This window comes from Rhipicephalus microplus, chromosome X, assembly GCF_043290135.1.
Source record: "Rhipicephalus microplus isolate Deutch F79 chromosome X, USDA_Rmic, whole genome shotgun sequence".
In the NCBI taxonomy this organism is placed as follows: Eukaryota; Metazoa; Arthropoda; class Arachnida; order Ixodida; family Ixodidae; genus Rhipicephalus; species Rhipicephalus microplus.
In genome coordinates this window covers 442,056,628-442,073,177 of record NC_134710.1, presented here as the reverse complement: position 1 = coordinate 442,073,177, position 16,550 = coordinate 442,056,628, and the positions used below count along the sequence as shown (strand labels likewise).

The following is a 16,550-nucleotide window of genomic DNA, read 5'->3' as shown; positions in this document are numbered from 1 at the left end:
TGAGTTTGTGAAGCCAATTGACGTACGGACGTACCCCAAATGTGCCGGGTTCCAGCAAGCAAGTGGACGTCGAAGCCCGGCGGCGGTCTTCTGACCTCAAATGGAAAATGACGCTTATTGGAAGCCAGCTGGTGCCGCATTATTTCAGCGCGCTCGCTCGTTTGTACGCGCCAAAGGTCAGCATTTCCGGATACGTTCACTTGGCATGCTGAGGAGTTGCACAGAGCTATCTGCATGTGACCACTACAGATATATCATAAATGGCTGTAGCCTTTATCAAGGAGTTTCTTGGCAACATTTTTGAAAGTAACAATGGTTAGTCAACGTTACGTAAACATAATCGACGTGCAACCATTACGATAAATGACAGACTGTCTTTTGTATCGAATTTCTCCGCTGTGCTACCTTCAAAGGTTGCTGCTATCCTTTAAATATACCCTCCCCAAAAGTATCTTTTTATTTTTTCAATTCAGGTGCTTTTGAACAAATTGGAAAGAGAGAGATTGGGCTATTTGATTGATGCAAAAATAAAGCCGCGGTTCAACAAGGCAGGGAAAACGCGATGTTACACGAGCTAATTTTCCCGCTAAAACCAGTGAATTGTTGGGCGCTCAGGGCGCCGTAGCCGCTTTGCGCAACACAGGTGATCGTGTCTCACTGTGTGCTCGCGTAAGCAGGACCGTTTGCCTTTGTTCAAAACTTTTCGCCAGCCAACACACATGACTTCACCAAACAAAAGCTTACAATAACATCTCATGCTTCAAGCCGACACAGCCAGATGTGCTCATGAAGATGCACCTCTACTGGAACGTTTTTGAACTGGAACGTTAAGACTGTTCGCTCTGTTTTTAGAGGCAGCAATGGTGACGATTCCCAACAAAGACTAGATATATGCGCCTTGGGGCCGTTGAACACAAGAAGACTGAACATGCGTTGTTTATACTGTCGAAGAAAAAATCTGTAAACTGGGTTTGTGTCGAGCCGGCGTTTCGACAAGCGGACTCGTCTTCCTCAAGGCTATAACAGAACTCTGGCAAAAGACTTCGCTTCGCACTGTGCAGCCGCTCAAGCAAACACCCTTAGTGTATAGACCCCTATAGCAAAAAGGACGGGAACGCTGGGTCGCAGCGTTCATGGTAAAGGAAGAAACGACAACAAAAATCGTGCGTTTGCCAGGCTCCGTTCTTGTTTATTTCGTTTTCGTTATAGCAGCAGCGTCATACGCGATTGTTTTCCTCACGACCAGGTGGGAAAGTGATGTTTCTTGTCTTCCGCCTCTAAACAAAGACAGACAGGGCAGCTTTACCGAAGCAAGTCAACGACAGGACGCTCTTACGACCGCAGCAACAACTTCAGCGTAGAATCGTGTGGGACGCGGCTCCCATAACGAAAACAGAATAAAGAAGAACGGAGTGCGGCGGATGCATGCTTTTTTGTTGTCATTTCTTCCTTTACCTTGGATGGTGCCGCCCAGTGTTGCCGTCGTTTTTTCGAAGGGTCTATAGCCATGCACTTTAATTGTACAACTGCTTTTTTCTCAAAGCTGTATATATAAAATGAAGCCACCTGAATTGTTCCAAGTATTTTTGCTTATAACTGGCGTCGTCTTCACGCATATGTTATACCATCGGAACAATAAAAAATTTTGAAACTTCACAATATTGTGGTGTGTCTTGCTGCAGCAACGGTGTCCCCCGCTACATGAATGTTTCCACTTGCAGGTGTTTCAGTTCAGAAACAGAAAGCGAAGTTTATGTAACGTGTACTACCAGCATCTTAGAAAATGCCTTTAACCAAACAACAGTGGTCTAGACGTTATGCGGTACCTAACGTGAGCAGTTTACTCAAAGAATGTGATAAGGACTTTAGTGCATATGAAAGCGCAGAAAAAAACTGACTATTTTTCGGTATCGCAACATTGAAAAAAGTTCTTTATTGCCAAAATGTTTTTATAAAGTGTTAATGCGCGAATTTTATGAATTTGAGCCGTAGTTCATTAGCTAAGATAATCATAAACCTGTCAACTCTGTCTCTTGTTTACATTCTTGTTCAAAGGGTAGCCTTACTTTTTTTTTGTGTGCACCGAACCCTGCCTCCTGAATGCGCAGGATCAATAATAATGGCAAAATGACCAGACCCAAGGGACAAGACTCCACATGTACACGAGAAGCGGACTTTCGAACAGAGCAGCACTCGCACGTATGCTATGTAATCATTATTTTTAGGAGCATGGACCTTGTCATATTCGTGTCCCCACTCTTGACCAATGACCTCAAGAATCGGCCTATTCAACCGCGGCCGTTATGGGAGGGGCGAGGAGGGCGACGCCCGCCACTATCTCCGGTGTCGGGAAACAGCTCACGTTTCAAAACTTGCGATACAAAACACACGCTTTAAGGACGTGGAGAAGGAGAAGGTGAAAGCTGTCCAGAGATATACGATGGCTGCCTTCTGCCGTTGTGGAAACCAAGGTAACATTTTCAAAGTCTGGCGCGGGCACTCGACCAAGGCCCCCTCTTTTTTTCCTCTTTCATCCAGGGTGCGCGAGGACATCGACGCAGCTAAAACGACTTTTGTGCAGGCGTGCAGTTCACTGGCGTTACTTCGGATAACTTCGCGTTTATCGTTCCTGAGCGTCGGGCGCTGCAGCTCTGCGCTAACGGAGTTCATTGTCCCGGTAAGCTGAAGCTATGTTTTTGTGGCGTCGTCTTTCATAACAGCACGTACACGGCAGCCTTCTTCTTGGGCACCATGTCTATATTAGAAAAACGCTACCATTTGCGTGTCAGCAAGCGTGAGTACTTTAATTGAATTAGTGCAAAAATACGCATGGAGGTAGAAAATTGCCGCACTTACATTGTTCATTTTTTCTATCCTTCTTACGTGATGCTTGCCTATAGAATGGGAAAAACAAAGTCCAACAAAAGCTTTAATTTACCTTTGTGAATGGTCTGTGACTCCGCAATTAAGGCGGTATTCCTACTCTGGTGGCATCCACTACGCACTTTAGACATTATTTGCTGACGCACTGTGCTTACTGTGCTGTTTCGACGTGAATTGTGTAGCATTAAAAAGCTTACGTTCTCCACTTTAAAATTAGAAGTCGTAACATCACTTAGTCTGAAGCGTTATTTAATATAAATGAAAACAGTGTGAGTAAAAAATAGCGTTCTTCCTGAACAAGCCTCCGTTGTGAGTGCGAGAAAGCTGTTCAACATAACAAAACGAAATTCGCTGACCTCTTTAACGAAGCGTTATGTATTATATCTTCGTCTAAACAGGGGCGAGACCGGCAGGCAGCACACGGTGGCTAAGTTCAACACATGTTTATTCGGTCACACAACAAACTGTTTTACAATCAGGAAGGAAATGGGGCGGTTGGTTATATACATGATCGAGCCACTATGACACCGAGCATTGACGTCACGAAGCCCAACAGTTCGAGTCCGGGTCACCGCTGATAGCGAAGCGCATCTGCGTCAGTTCCCCTATGCACAAACACGATAACACAACACTCCTCTCCCCTCACAAGGTTTCGTCTCACGGCACGTAACGCTCTGGCGGTCGCCTAAACCGGGTCGTCGAAGCTGCGGTGTTGATTTTCCCGAGGGGTCGCCGTTCTGGAGACCACTATCGAGCATCAGCCCTCTGTCGTGTAAAAGGCCCGGAGAAGGCTCGGTAGAAGGCCCTGCTGATTCAGCTGCTGATGACGTCAAGTTCGATGCTGGTTGGTCCTGATCGTTGAGCCGATGATTTGATTTGATTTGTGGGGTTTAACGTCCCAAAACCACCATATGATTATGAGAAACGCCGTAGTGGAGGGCTCCGGAAATTTCGACCACCTGGGGTTCTTTAACGTGCGCCCAAATCTGAGCACACGGGCCTACAACATTTCCGCCTCCATCGGAAATGCAGCCGCCGCAGCCGGGAATCGAACCCGCGATCTGTGGGTCAGCAGCCGAGTACCTTAGCCACTAGACCACCGCGGCGGGGCCTGATCGTTGAGCCGAGTAGGCGTGCTGGTCGAGGTGGGCTCTCTAGTGTCCCTAAAGAGCGGACCCTTGTTTTCCACTCTCGGCCCGTCCAGCACTGTTCCCGCAGCCTAAAGCCAGCTCTGGTTCTCCTGAAATGTACGCAGTCGCAGGTTATCAGCGTGAACGTATCGGTCCTCGTCTCCGACGCGAACAATGTACGTGCATGCGCTGCACCACTGAGCAATTGTACCCAACAGCCGTTTGTCGTCGTCCGGGTGGAGCCCTTTTACCAAAACCTGGTCGCCTTCCCTAAAGTCTCTCCATGGCCCTCGTTTCTGGTCTGTGTGGAGCTTCGCCTGCTCCCCGCTTTCGCGCATGCGTTGTTCCATTTCAGGGTGCAGCAGACACAGCCTGGTTCTTGGCTGCCACGACAAGAAGATCTGGGCCGGGGTCTCACCAGTGGGCATGAACCGGGTGTTGCGATAACTGAAGAGAAATTGGTCTATGCGATGTTGTATGTACTTCTTGTCTCCTTTTCTTTCTTCGTCTAGTATCTGTTTAAACAAGTCCCTCTTGACGGTCTGAATGCACCGTTCGGCGCAACCATTCGAAGCTGGGTGATAGGGAGGAGATTTGGAATGACGAATTCCATTCCTGCTCAGGAATGTTCCGAAGTGCTGCGATGTGAATTGGGGCCCGTTGTCGGTCACGATCTCCTCTGGTAGTCCGTAGGCCCAAAAACACCTCGCGATTTCTCTACCGTCTTTTCACTTGTTGTTGTTGTCATGACAAACAGCTCAACCCACTTAGAATGAGCGTCCATTAGGACCAAATAGTAATGCTGGTCCCTTTGCGCAAAATCTAGATGAACTCACTGCCATCTACGCGTTGGCCAGCCCCATGATATTAGTGGCACTCTAGCTGCCGCATTCTGTGACAACTGACAAGTGATGCACTCTTTCACCGCTTGCTCTATGTCTAGCGTTAAGCCAGGCCACCCGTCATGACTCCTTGACAGCATTTTCATTCGAGTCATCCCTGGGTGACCTTCGTGCAGCATTTCTAGAACCATCTGTTGCAACGAAGCTGGTATAACCACGTGATCGCCCCATGTTACGCACTCTTGGTCTACCGACAGTTCGTTACGGCGAACGAAGTGTGGTGAAAGATCGTCGTCCGACACATGCGCAGGCCACCATTCTGCGTAAAAAACATTACTTTGGACAGCAATCGATCTTTACGCGTTTCCGATCTGATTTCCTTTGCCGACAATGGAACCTCGTCTAGCACCGAAAAGAAATGAACGCCCTCCGACTCCTCTGCTTTGTCTCGGAGCGGTAGCCGTGAAAGGGCATTGGTATTTTGGATTTTGCTTGCCTTTCGGTAGACCCATCGGTAGTCATACGCTGCAAGAATTAAGGCCCACCGCTGTATCCGTGCTGCTGCCATTGTAGAGATTAGCTTGCCATGCCCGAAAATTCCAACCAGGGGTTGGTGATGAATAAACGGAAAATTTTCAACCAAACAAAACTTTGTGGAACTTCTTTAGACCAAAAATAACTGCAAGAGCCTCTTTCTCCAGGTGGGCGTAGCCCTGCTCTGCCTGACTTAGTGTCCTCGATGCGAACGCTATCGGTCTTTCGACCCCCGAGATTTTATGGAATAAAATCGCCCCTAGTCCATATGCCGAGGCGTCGCATACGATACCCAGTTCCTGATCCGAATTGTAGTATGTTAGTACTCTGGGATGCATAACCCAATCTTTAGATCTTTTAAAAGTATCCGCCACCCTGTCCGTTCATTCCCACTTAACATTTTCGCCCAACAACTCGTACAATGGTTTCAGCTCTGCTGACATGTTCGGAACGAATTTGGCATAAAAATTGAGCATGCCCAAATATGCTCGAAGCTCCTGTTTGTTCTTGGGTGTCGGTGCGTCTTTGATAGCGCGCACCTTATCCTCGGATGGCTGAATGCCATTTTCGTCCAGAACGTGACCCAGATACGCCACCGATGTTTCGAAAAACTTGCACTCTTCTTTGCGCAATTTAATGCCTCGTTTCTTGAACCTTGTCAGCACGCTTTCCACCTTTTCCCAACACTCCTCAAAACTTTCCCCGGCAATCAACACATCATCCAGGTAGCAGGCGACTTAATCTAAGCCTCCTAGAACATCGTCCGTGACTGCCTGGAATATAGGGTGCACTGGTTGTCTCATACGGTAGGCGCGTAAACTTAAACAGCCCCATGTGCGTATTTATCGTGAGCAAAGACTGCAACTCAGAGTGCAACTGCAGCTGCTGATACGCGGTTGAAAGGTCAAGCACAGTGAAATATTTGCACCCATGCAAGGCTACAAACAAATCTTCCATGACTGGCAGCGGATAATGATCGGTGCGCAAGCAGGGATCCACCGTCATTCTGTAGTCTCCGCAAATCCTGACCGTTTTGTCTCCTTTTGGAACCACCACCAGTGTCGTGGCCGAGTCGCTTTTTAGGACGGGAACAATCACCCCTGCGTTCTGCCAGACCCTCAATTGTTGTGAAACGGGATCTCAGAGTGCGAAGGGCACCGGTCGAGGTTTACAAAAGACCAGTGTTGTGCCATCCTTGAGCAACAAGCTTACTTGACAATCCGTTATCTGTCCGAGCTCTGGTTCAAACACTTCCGAGAACCTTTCAAGCAAGCTAGCTACTCGATCGATCCCCACCCCACTCACCCTCAACAAATCCAATTTAAGAGATTCCAACCAGTCTCGCCCTAGCAACGCAGTCTCACTCTTTTGCAACGTACGGACCACGATCAGAGGCAGCGTTGATGTCTGGTTGTTGTGCTTTACCGGCATCATCAGCTTGCCCTGTTTTACAACCAGGAAGGAAAAGGGGCGGTTGCTTATATACATGATCGAGTCACTATCACACCGAACATTGACGTCACGAAGCCCAACAGTCCGAGTCCGGGTCACCGCTGATAACGAAACGCGTCTGCGTCGGCCCCCCTATGCACAAACACGATAACACAACATTATGCAAGGTTTCTGTCAAGTGATATTATGAGTAAAGCAATTAGAAAATGTTCATGCAAGAAATGAAAGTTTATCAGTTCTAATGCAGAACAATAATATTTATTTTACTCGTTTGTTTTGTTCATTTATACTGTCACCCCCCCCCCCACTTGGGATCACTACAGAGAGGATGTCACATGATAAGTGTCACTAGAACAATAGATAGGAGAGAACATTCCATAGAACAAGTAAATAACACGAATAGACAGCATCAGAAAATAAGAAACAAAGTGTACAGTTATTATGCAGACAAAACCACGTTTAAACCGAGTAAGAATGACAGTCTGGGCTTGTTTGTTTAATATATTTGAAGTGTAAAGTGCGAATACGACAAGGACGAAGACAAAGTACAAACACATAGAGCGCCACAAGCAACAAAGGTTTATTTCGAAACAACACTGAACATATATACGCACTACGCACGCCATCGTGCCTCAATGTGCCGTCGCATTCAAATAGCGTAACTCATTTGATGATAAAAAAACGGAGGCCACGCTGACGCATAGATCACCCCAGTGAGATATTTTGTTGGCCTCAATAATTAGTCCTACTGATTTATCGGGGCTTCGCGCGAATACCACGCAGGCGCTAAAGTTTGGAACACAATAACATCTATGATCGTGAGGTGGCCTTCTCTGCCATTTTTGACGTTGGCATTACGCTGTCTTAGCTTGCCATTCAGGCATCGCTTCGTCTGGCCTACGTAACGTCTACCACACGACAAGGGATATCTTACACCACACCCGCCTGACAGCTTACAATCTTTTCCTTGGGGGGAAGACTACCTTTACATCAAAATGTTTGGCAATCTTTTATTCAAATTTCGGAATATGCGGTGCGCACAAAGAATCACAGCAAGCTTAACAATATTTTGAAGTGGCTCTTCAATTACGTGGCAGTTTCGCGACTTTTTGAACATCTTTTTCGCAACAGACACCAAAATGTGCTGTGGTTAACCTGGCTCCTGAAGACGGCCAACATGCTTTAGGAAACTGTCAGGTGATGCTCTGTGTGTGCAGGAGTTCTTCAAAGCATTCAGCAAACACATGTGGGTGGTTGTACGCTTGACAAAACTACAATGAAACGAGCTAAAAGGTAGCAGTGGTTTGCTTGCACGGAGCTCATAATGGCAACATGCATGATCAGTTACTAAAAACGATCTTAGATCTAAAAACCTCATGGTCAAATCGACCGAATGTTCGTATGTCACTTGTAGGGGAATAAAACGTGCCGAAAAGTTGTCAAGGTGTTAGTGACAGCTCGGTCGGAGTGGCTTGTGTTTTGATTAGCAAGCAAGCAGAACAGATTATTTACTCTTCATAATTACTGGTGAAGACAAATGGGCAACAAGCAGATAGGCGGAGAGTGTTCACAGTATTCTTGCGTATGTTGGGTGATCCTTCATCAATGGTATTGAAGCTGTGGGTGGTACAAGTAAAGTTTATTATAATCTGAGGTGAATGACACAATGCTAAAAAGAGTAAGGTTTTTTACTTTTGTGCCTAATTTGCTAAAATGTTTCTGTGCTATGGGTACAAAATTTCGGATGGCAAACAAGCTACCCAGTTTTTTTGTGAGCGAATAGCAATTTAAAGAGAACAACAATTTTTTAGAGAACAACAGTTTCCTTGAGGATTAAAGTAACATAGCATTTTTTTTCAACTTGTGCTACATTATCTGTGCAAGAGGAGTGTTAAATACACATGGATGTTCATGAAGGCATTAACTCTTGGAGTCCCATTAACTCTTGTATTTAGCGGGAGACTTGTCTCTGGCAACGTTGTGGCCGTTGGACTTAATATTGAGGCAGATCTTATACATTCGCTTTAATGCATTTGTGTTGTATTTAACAATAAAGGTTAAATATTACCATGGTAGTTAGTCTCTGAGTCTGCAAGCAACTTAATGCTGAGCTCTGTTAGGGAACCACTGTACTCTACGCAAAAGAGCAATTTGCGAATTTGTGTTAATTGGGTATATCGATAGTCGTTCAGGTTCTCAAAAAGCGATGCTGTCCCTGCGTTTTGTTCGCGACAATACGCATGTATAAATGTATTTATTGTAGGCTTGTTACAATGACCTTAAGTTTGCATCTCCATAGGCGTGCGAAAGGGGGGGGGGGCAACAACTTCACCTAATCATCTATGTGGAAGGGAGGTGCGAAATCAGCCCCGTACGTTGGGTAGGGTGGGTGCTGCTACAAACCACAACCCCCTCTCTATGCCGCAAAACTAAATCGCCGCGCACGCTTACGGGCATCTGCGTGTGTAACTTTCTTTATGATATGGGAGTGGCGGTGGTGGGCGCCAAATGTAGACAAGAATGATGGACATAGGCGCGCCCGCGATCAGTGGCCACTGACAGTCAGCTATGGCGCTTAGTCTTGGAATAGTTAAGATATTTTTCTCAGTGTATCGTCCTTGTCTCCGAGCGTTTCTGCGTAGAAGCAGGCCCAGACAACTACAATGGAAATAGAGGCGATCCTTAAACAGCTCCGAACATGGCTGTCATGGGACGCGGGCAGCTCGACGCAAAACTAACGGAATTGCACAGCATTGTACGCCCATGGAATGATCATACGTTCGGCCATTTCAAGATAGATTTGTCGCGCTATTACCCCCGCATTTCGGGTGATTCATGTGGTAAGCACTCAAGAGGGTCCTATATACGTTTACTCATTTTCAGGGGGCAGGACACCACCAATAGAAGAATTCAGAGTCGAAGGTGTTTACTTTAGACTGCATGACACCCCGCAATAAAAGTGCTAGCCTTACACAAGGGCGAAAACAGGCCGATGCTATGAAAACACGTTCGAATTGCCGTCGATGGGTTAGCAGCTGCTTTATGCATCTATAACCTCATGAAACACCGTGCTAGCCAGTTCTGGCGTAGTGGTGTAGTGGTTGGCGTAAATGTTGTGGTGTAAGCGTAATGATGTAAGTGCGTGTGCTCGCCAATTCGATTCTTGTGTTGTGCATATGTGATGTTTGTGTGTATACATGTTGTTGTCTATCTTATAATATGTCAGAATAATAAATACTTGTAAAATATGTACTCGCAACGCCATTGTTGTGTTACACAAACATATTTTTCCGAGGCACGCGAGTTACCGCAAGCACCTACGGGGCCGTCTGGATAGGGGAACACCATATGCAGTGTGGATTGTAAAAAACCTAAAGTGCGGCACTACTCGATCTGCAGCGTAGCCGTGCCACGTTTTCTTGCCTTCTGGGCCAAAACGCGAGCCTCTTTCGACATATGAAGCAATCAAGTATTCTTCAAGACCACTAATGCCTGTCACGACTTCACTTGTGAACGAACTAGCGTTATTTTGAAAACGGGAAATTGAATTAGGTTTCATCATCTCAGCGCAGCTATAGATAAAACACGAGCGAGGATTGCAAACAAGACTTCTGTAGCACTAATCGCTAATGCATATTGTCGCGGTTCAACGAAAGCAGTGCACCGAGACGTTGAGCACGAGAACCGACGGCGTGTGTTTTTATGCAGGAGCCAAGAGCAGGAGAGCAAAACAAAAGCATGTCGTCTTCTTCAGTCTCCCTTTTCACGAGGCTGTTGGCGCGCACATCGTCTTCGTTCTTTGTTTCGGGCGCGGCATTTGCCTCCCCTTAAAAGAGCATCACCCCGATGCTATAGCTGAGCCAGTGATTCGCGCATAAAGTCACTCTGTAGAAGCGACGGTGCCTCTCAGAGTCACTCGCTGACGTATGGCTTAATGCGCACTACGTGCACAAGCTCAGGTCGGTGCTGGCGAAGCCTTGTACAGTTTGGGCTATCCGGGACGGCTTCATAGGTAACGTCACTTAGTCGTCGCAGCCCTCGATAAGGTCCAAAGTACCTTCTGAGCAACTTTTTGGATAGTCTCCGTCTTCATACAGGAGTCCACACCCATACCCTGTCCCCGGTTTCGTACGTTACAGGTGTATGACGTAGGTTATAGCGGCCTGCGACGTACTCTTGCTGTTTGTATATTTGCAGACGTGCGAGCTGCCTGGCTTCCTCTGCGCGTTGGGTAAACGCGTCAGCACTCGTTTCGTTGTCATTGCACTCGTGTGGCAGCATCGCGTCCAACATCATTCTTACTTCTCGTCCGTGAACAAGCTGAATGGGGTCATCCATGTGGTTTCTTGTTTCGCAGTATTGTATGCGAACGTTATGTAAGGTAGAATCCCGTCCAAATTTTTGTGTTCGATGTCCACATACATTGAAAGCATGTCTTCCAGAGTTTTGTTAAGTCGCTCGGTCGACCCGTTGGTTTGTGGATGGTAAGCTGTCGACTTGCGATGGATAGTACGGCTGAGCACCAACACATGATCTAAAAGCGTGGCTGTGAATGCGGTTCCGCGGTCTGTTATAACGATCGATGGCGCACCGTGTCTCAGCACAATGCTCTCTATGAAGAACCGGGCCACGTCCTCTGCTGTGCCTCTCTGGATGGCTTTTGTCTCGGTGTAGCGAGTAAAGTAGGCGGTCGTCACTATAACCGAGCGGTTACCAACACTACAGGTGGGAAGTAGGCCTAAAAGGTCCATTCCGATCTGGTCAAATGACGTTGTCGGGATCTGGACAGGGTGTAGCAAACCGGCTCGTTTCGTTGGAGGTGACTTGCGCCGCTGTCAATCGAGGAAGGTCCGAACATGATGCTTCACGGCAGCAGTGAGTCTAGGCCAGTAATCCTCGAACTCTGCTCAGTTTGCACCTGTAGCCTAAGTGTCCAGATGTTACCTTATTGTGGCACGCTCGCAACACCTCAGAACGAAGAGTGGTAGGGACGACAAGCAGGTAGGTGGACCCATCTGACGAGATGTTCGTTTTGTAAAGGACATTGTTTCGCAGACAGAACGACGATAGTCGACCCCTCGAATATGCCGGACAAGCTGCAATACCTTGTGAAAAATCACCTTAAAAGAAGAATGCCCGTGCAAGTTGTTCGATCGGGAGCTGTTAAATAATTATTTGGAAGAGTGGTGAAGAAGAAGAGGACTAGAACGTGTCCAAATAGCGCGCGTGCGTTCCATTTTCTTTTTAGTGTTTTAACCCAGCGTCGAATAAACAAGACGTTCTTTAATGCGGCTCCGCTTCCTGGTTTTCGACACCCTCTATTGCTTCACACAGCCTTCTCTAAACTACTATAACCTGTGCTAGAGCCGTCTGGTGAACAGAGAGGAAAACATCAAGCACTCACCGCATCAATGCCGCTGACGCCGGTCGATCCCGAAACTGCCATCCACTGTTACGAGGCGCCACTGCTACGAAACTCGCCGCTGCCAAAGTCACCAGCCGGGCCGACAGCGAAAGGGCTAGCCGAGATGTCTTCTCTCTGACGCATACGTGGGCTGCTTGTCGACGCGCCGCTTGGCTTTTTTATAGGCCCCGGGTTATCCCTTAGGTCACCAACGTCCAATCGGAACCACCACTGGTAGGTGCAGATTCCTAAATCCGGAGCCGCTGCACTGGGTTGCACCCAAGGACGAGTGATGTTGCCACACAGTGCGTAACACTCACCAGGCTGCATGGCGTCGATTGCTTCATAGGGATGCTTTCGGGCCCATGGGATGAGGGAGCTCGCCGTGCGTTGCGTAAGATAGACCGGCGCCACCGCTTGACGACGTCGTTGAGTTGATGGTATCAGGCGGGCTTGCTCGCTGACCTTGACGCAGATTGCCTTTGCAGAGGCAATGACGTTCGGTCTGGACTCTCAGGCGTAACACTATCTATCTATCTATCTATCTATCTATCTATCTATCTATCTATCTATCTATCTATCTATCTATCTATCTATCTATCTATCTATCTATCTATCTATCTATCTATCTATCTATCTATCTATCTATCTATCTATCTATCTATTTATCTATCTATCTATCTATCTATCTATCTATCTATCTATCTATCTATCTATCTATCTATCTATCCGCTTACGTCTGGTTGTTCTCGCGATCCCCTCCTTAACTTCTGGTATGAACAAAATTAGTAAAATGGCGTAATAGAGTTTGACAAATATGACTCGCTACTCATGGCATGAATGATGTCGCAATCCCGTTGCTTACCTCATCAAACCTTTTTCACCACACATGCGGCACATACCTGCGAGTAGGTATGTTCCAATATTGCTGGCATGTTCCACAGATGATTGACTGACAACGAGAACAGATATCAGGTAATTTTAACGCGAGAGCATTAAGAAAGATAGGCAGATACCGCGTACAGTGGAAATCCATTATATGCGAAGCACATATGAGGAAGGTGGATATGTGACTTTAAAATCAGCACAACGTAACGACGTGGACGTAGATTATGCCGTACTTGACTTCCATGTCATCATTACTATGTTTGAATGTGTCACTTATCTTCGTCGTCTATTCATGTCACGTGATGCCGAAATTGGTATATGTGGAGCTAGCGAAACAGCTCAGAGCTACTTATGAGCGTATCTTGTGTTCATGTATTATTTGACACGCCTACCATGGTTATCATATTTCGACATGTCATTTACTTTCATTGTCTATTCACGTCACCTAATACCAATTTCATATATGAGGAGCTAGCAAAACGGCCGATAGCGACTTATGAGCGTAGCATATGTTCATGTATTATTTGACACCCTTATCATGATCACCATGTCTCAACATGTCATTTACCTTCGTCGTCCTTCACGTCACCTAATACGAAATTTCGTAGCGAAACGGACGCGAGCACGCTATGAGCGTAGCTTGTAGTCATGTTTTATATGACACACATGTCATGATTATCATATTTGGACGCGTCATTTACCTTTTTCGTTCATTCAAGTCACGTAACACCAAATTTGTTATATGTGAAGCCAGCGAAGCGTGCGCGAGCGAATCATGAGTGAGAAATGTGGCCAACTTCTTACATGACACACATCTCATGTTTTTTTATGTTTAACCTGTCATATGTTTTTGTCATCCATTCACGTCCCGTATTCCCTAATTTGGTATATGCGGAGCTAGCAAAACGATTGCGAGTGCACCATGAACGTGGCGTGTAATCTTGATTTACACGTTACTCTATCGAGAAAAAAAAAATAAGCGTTTACAGTATCCCCCAGTGCCTTTCAGCGCACTAGGTGACACTGGAAACGCTGTACAGTGTGTCCCAGTGTACTGCAGCGTGCTGCGAGGCACTGGGACACGGTGTACAGTGGGGCCAGCGTCGCCCATAGCCCTGAAACGCACTGGGACACGCCGTACAGTGTCTTAAAGTGTCTCAAAGCGCGGTGGAAGACACTGGTCACGCTGCACACTCTCTACCGCACACAGATAACGTTAGCGGCACTTTGGAAGAAACTAGGCGTGATTAACACACTTTCTGTAAGACTTCATTTAATCGCGAGATGTCGAGCATAAGATGTACCGAATATGATGGTATTTCTATATATGTGCTGGACATATATAGCTTTGTTTTAGTTAGGCAATGGATGCGAGTATGCTGAAGCATTCATATGTCGAGCACGCCGGTCAGGGGCGCCGTCAGGATTTTTCTGTGGGGACTTACGACAATTTTCTTCTTGCAGGGTGGCAGGACGGCACAGAACAGATGCGTTGTGTTTTAACTATGCTTGATCCTGAGAGAGGGGAGGGCAAAGGGGGGCTTGCGAGAATTTCGGGAAAAAAGGCTCCAGCCTACCCGTGAGTGCCCCCCCCCCCCGCCCTGGCGTGGGTGCGCTTTCCTTGAAGTTTGGTCGAACTTCGTCAATGTATTTCATAAACGCCATCGATAGAACTGATAATTAGAAACAAAGTATGAGAGTTGAATCAGCCTGATAATCAAGACCAACCTGCTCTAGCAGTGAATCGTTGTGGCTCGCACCGTAGGAAGCTGCACGTCCCTGGCAGCAGTTATGCGTTGCAATGCCCACTCTCGCTGTTTTAAGCTTCTCATTTGTGTAGTCGAAGGCGAAAATAGGACCACTCATGAGTTAGTTTTGATCTAAACTACACTTTAACAATTATTAAACTTTTACCAACTGAATATCTACGATCTTCACAACAACCATGGCACAATAAGTACGGCCCTAAGCCTAATGGTCATTTTGGTTGGAGTGAAGTGCGGCGGCTGTCGTACGCATAACGTAAATGAGGAGGACAGAAAAAAAGTTCCAAACTATCGAGGGACAAAATCTACAGTGTTCAGCGAGCAATACAAATGAACGCTGTTTTCTACAATGGTATTACCAGCCGCATAGCGTCTCACTACGATTGCCGTGACACATCTGCAGCTACGCTAACAAGCTTTGCGGAAAAACATGCCAGATGAATGTGATCCAAGGCAACCCGCAAAAACTTTGCTAAGAATCACCTGTTTAGCGCAAGCACGAAGAGACGAAGCTTTGCATATATAAACGACAAAATCAAAATATTGGATACCTCAATTTCTTTAGAGGAAGAAAAATACACTCGTACTCGTCGTGGGGCATTTCTTTCAGGCGTATTTGAACAATAAAGATCCGAAGGGTGCGCATTATTTATAGAAAACGCTATGCGTGTCTCTGTGTCTAATCGAAGCAAACTGCATTGCGTAGCTCCGATTAGACCCGCGAACACTACACACTTCGCCTTTTTCCAGGATTCATGGTAATGGAGCGAAAGCACTTGCCTTACAAGCCCATTCGCCAGTATTTTTTTTTGTCACTTTATCATACTCTAAAAATTATTTTTTTTCTGAATAGTATACCCTTGCAGAATTTAAACGAGCAATGAAAAAACCACCCTGGTGAGTTGTGCTTGGCGAATAATTTAGACTCAAAGCGTTGCCTGTCATTTTCGCTACTTGTGCAGAACAACCCTTTGCAACGTGAGCTAGGCTGTTTTATGTCCTCCCCCCATGCAATGCCCTCAGGCGACGTATCTGAGGTGTAAATTAATTTAATGTTTTCAGCCAACCACTGTACAGACATGCTCTGCACAAAGTACAGTTGTCTACAAAAATGCTCTTCTAATTATTATTGAACCAATAAACACAGAGCGCAGAATACTACTAATTTACCTAGCTGCAGTATCACAGGGCTTGTCACTATGCAGGCCTAAGATGCCATTGTGTCTATCCAACAAAATATGATTGCCCATGACAAGATTTTTTTTATGTTGCTGCATGCAAATGTCGACAAAGAAAATAAATGTATAGCACTAACCTCACGCGAGCAATTGACGACTTGTCCCTCACACTCATCACAGATCACCGATTCCCTACGAGACTTGGAACATCGGTACAACGCGACACTACGCCGGACTTGGTATTTACCCGTAACGTCACAGGCCACACCTGGACCAATACGCAGGAAAATCTGGGCAGCGATCACTTCATCATACGAACCGAACTACCCAACGCATCAGCCCCACCCCGTACATTCACGCTGACGGACTGGGATGCCTTCCGCACCCTCCGCAAAAACAACACAAAGGAATACAACACATTCATCGAACTACTCACCTCACTACAGGAAGACATAGCCAAAACAACGAAAACA

General features: G+C 46.5%; 1 protein-coding gene across 7 annotated transcripts in view; it reads left to right on the top strand.

Moving 5' to 3' along the window:
* Positions 1-2,382: 2,382 nt before the first annotated feature.
* The window catches only part of LOC119160886 (cytochrome P450 3A4), an 89,005-nt gene continuing 74,837 nt past the window's right edge, over positions 2,383-16,550 (top strand). For 2 of the 7 annotated variants that reach the window (XM_075880551.1, XM_075880549.1), the window contains exons 1-2: positions 2,383-2,471; positions 2,539-2,677. Coding sequence is in view for 1 of the 7 variants with exons in the window: in XM_075880548.1 (XP_075736663.1) it covers positions 2,752-2,794 (43 nt within the window). In the remaining 6 variants the exon portion in view is untranslated. Of the gene's footprint in view, positions 2,472-2,493; positions 2,795-3,565; positions 3,728-16,550 lie in introns of those variants that run through there. The other 5 variants (XM_037413156.2, XM_075880552.1, XM_075880548.1 and 2 more) reach the window with 5 other exon arrangements.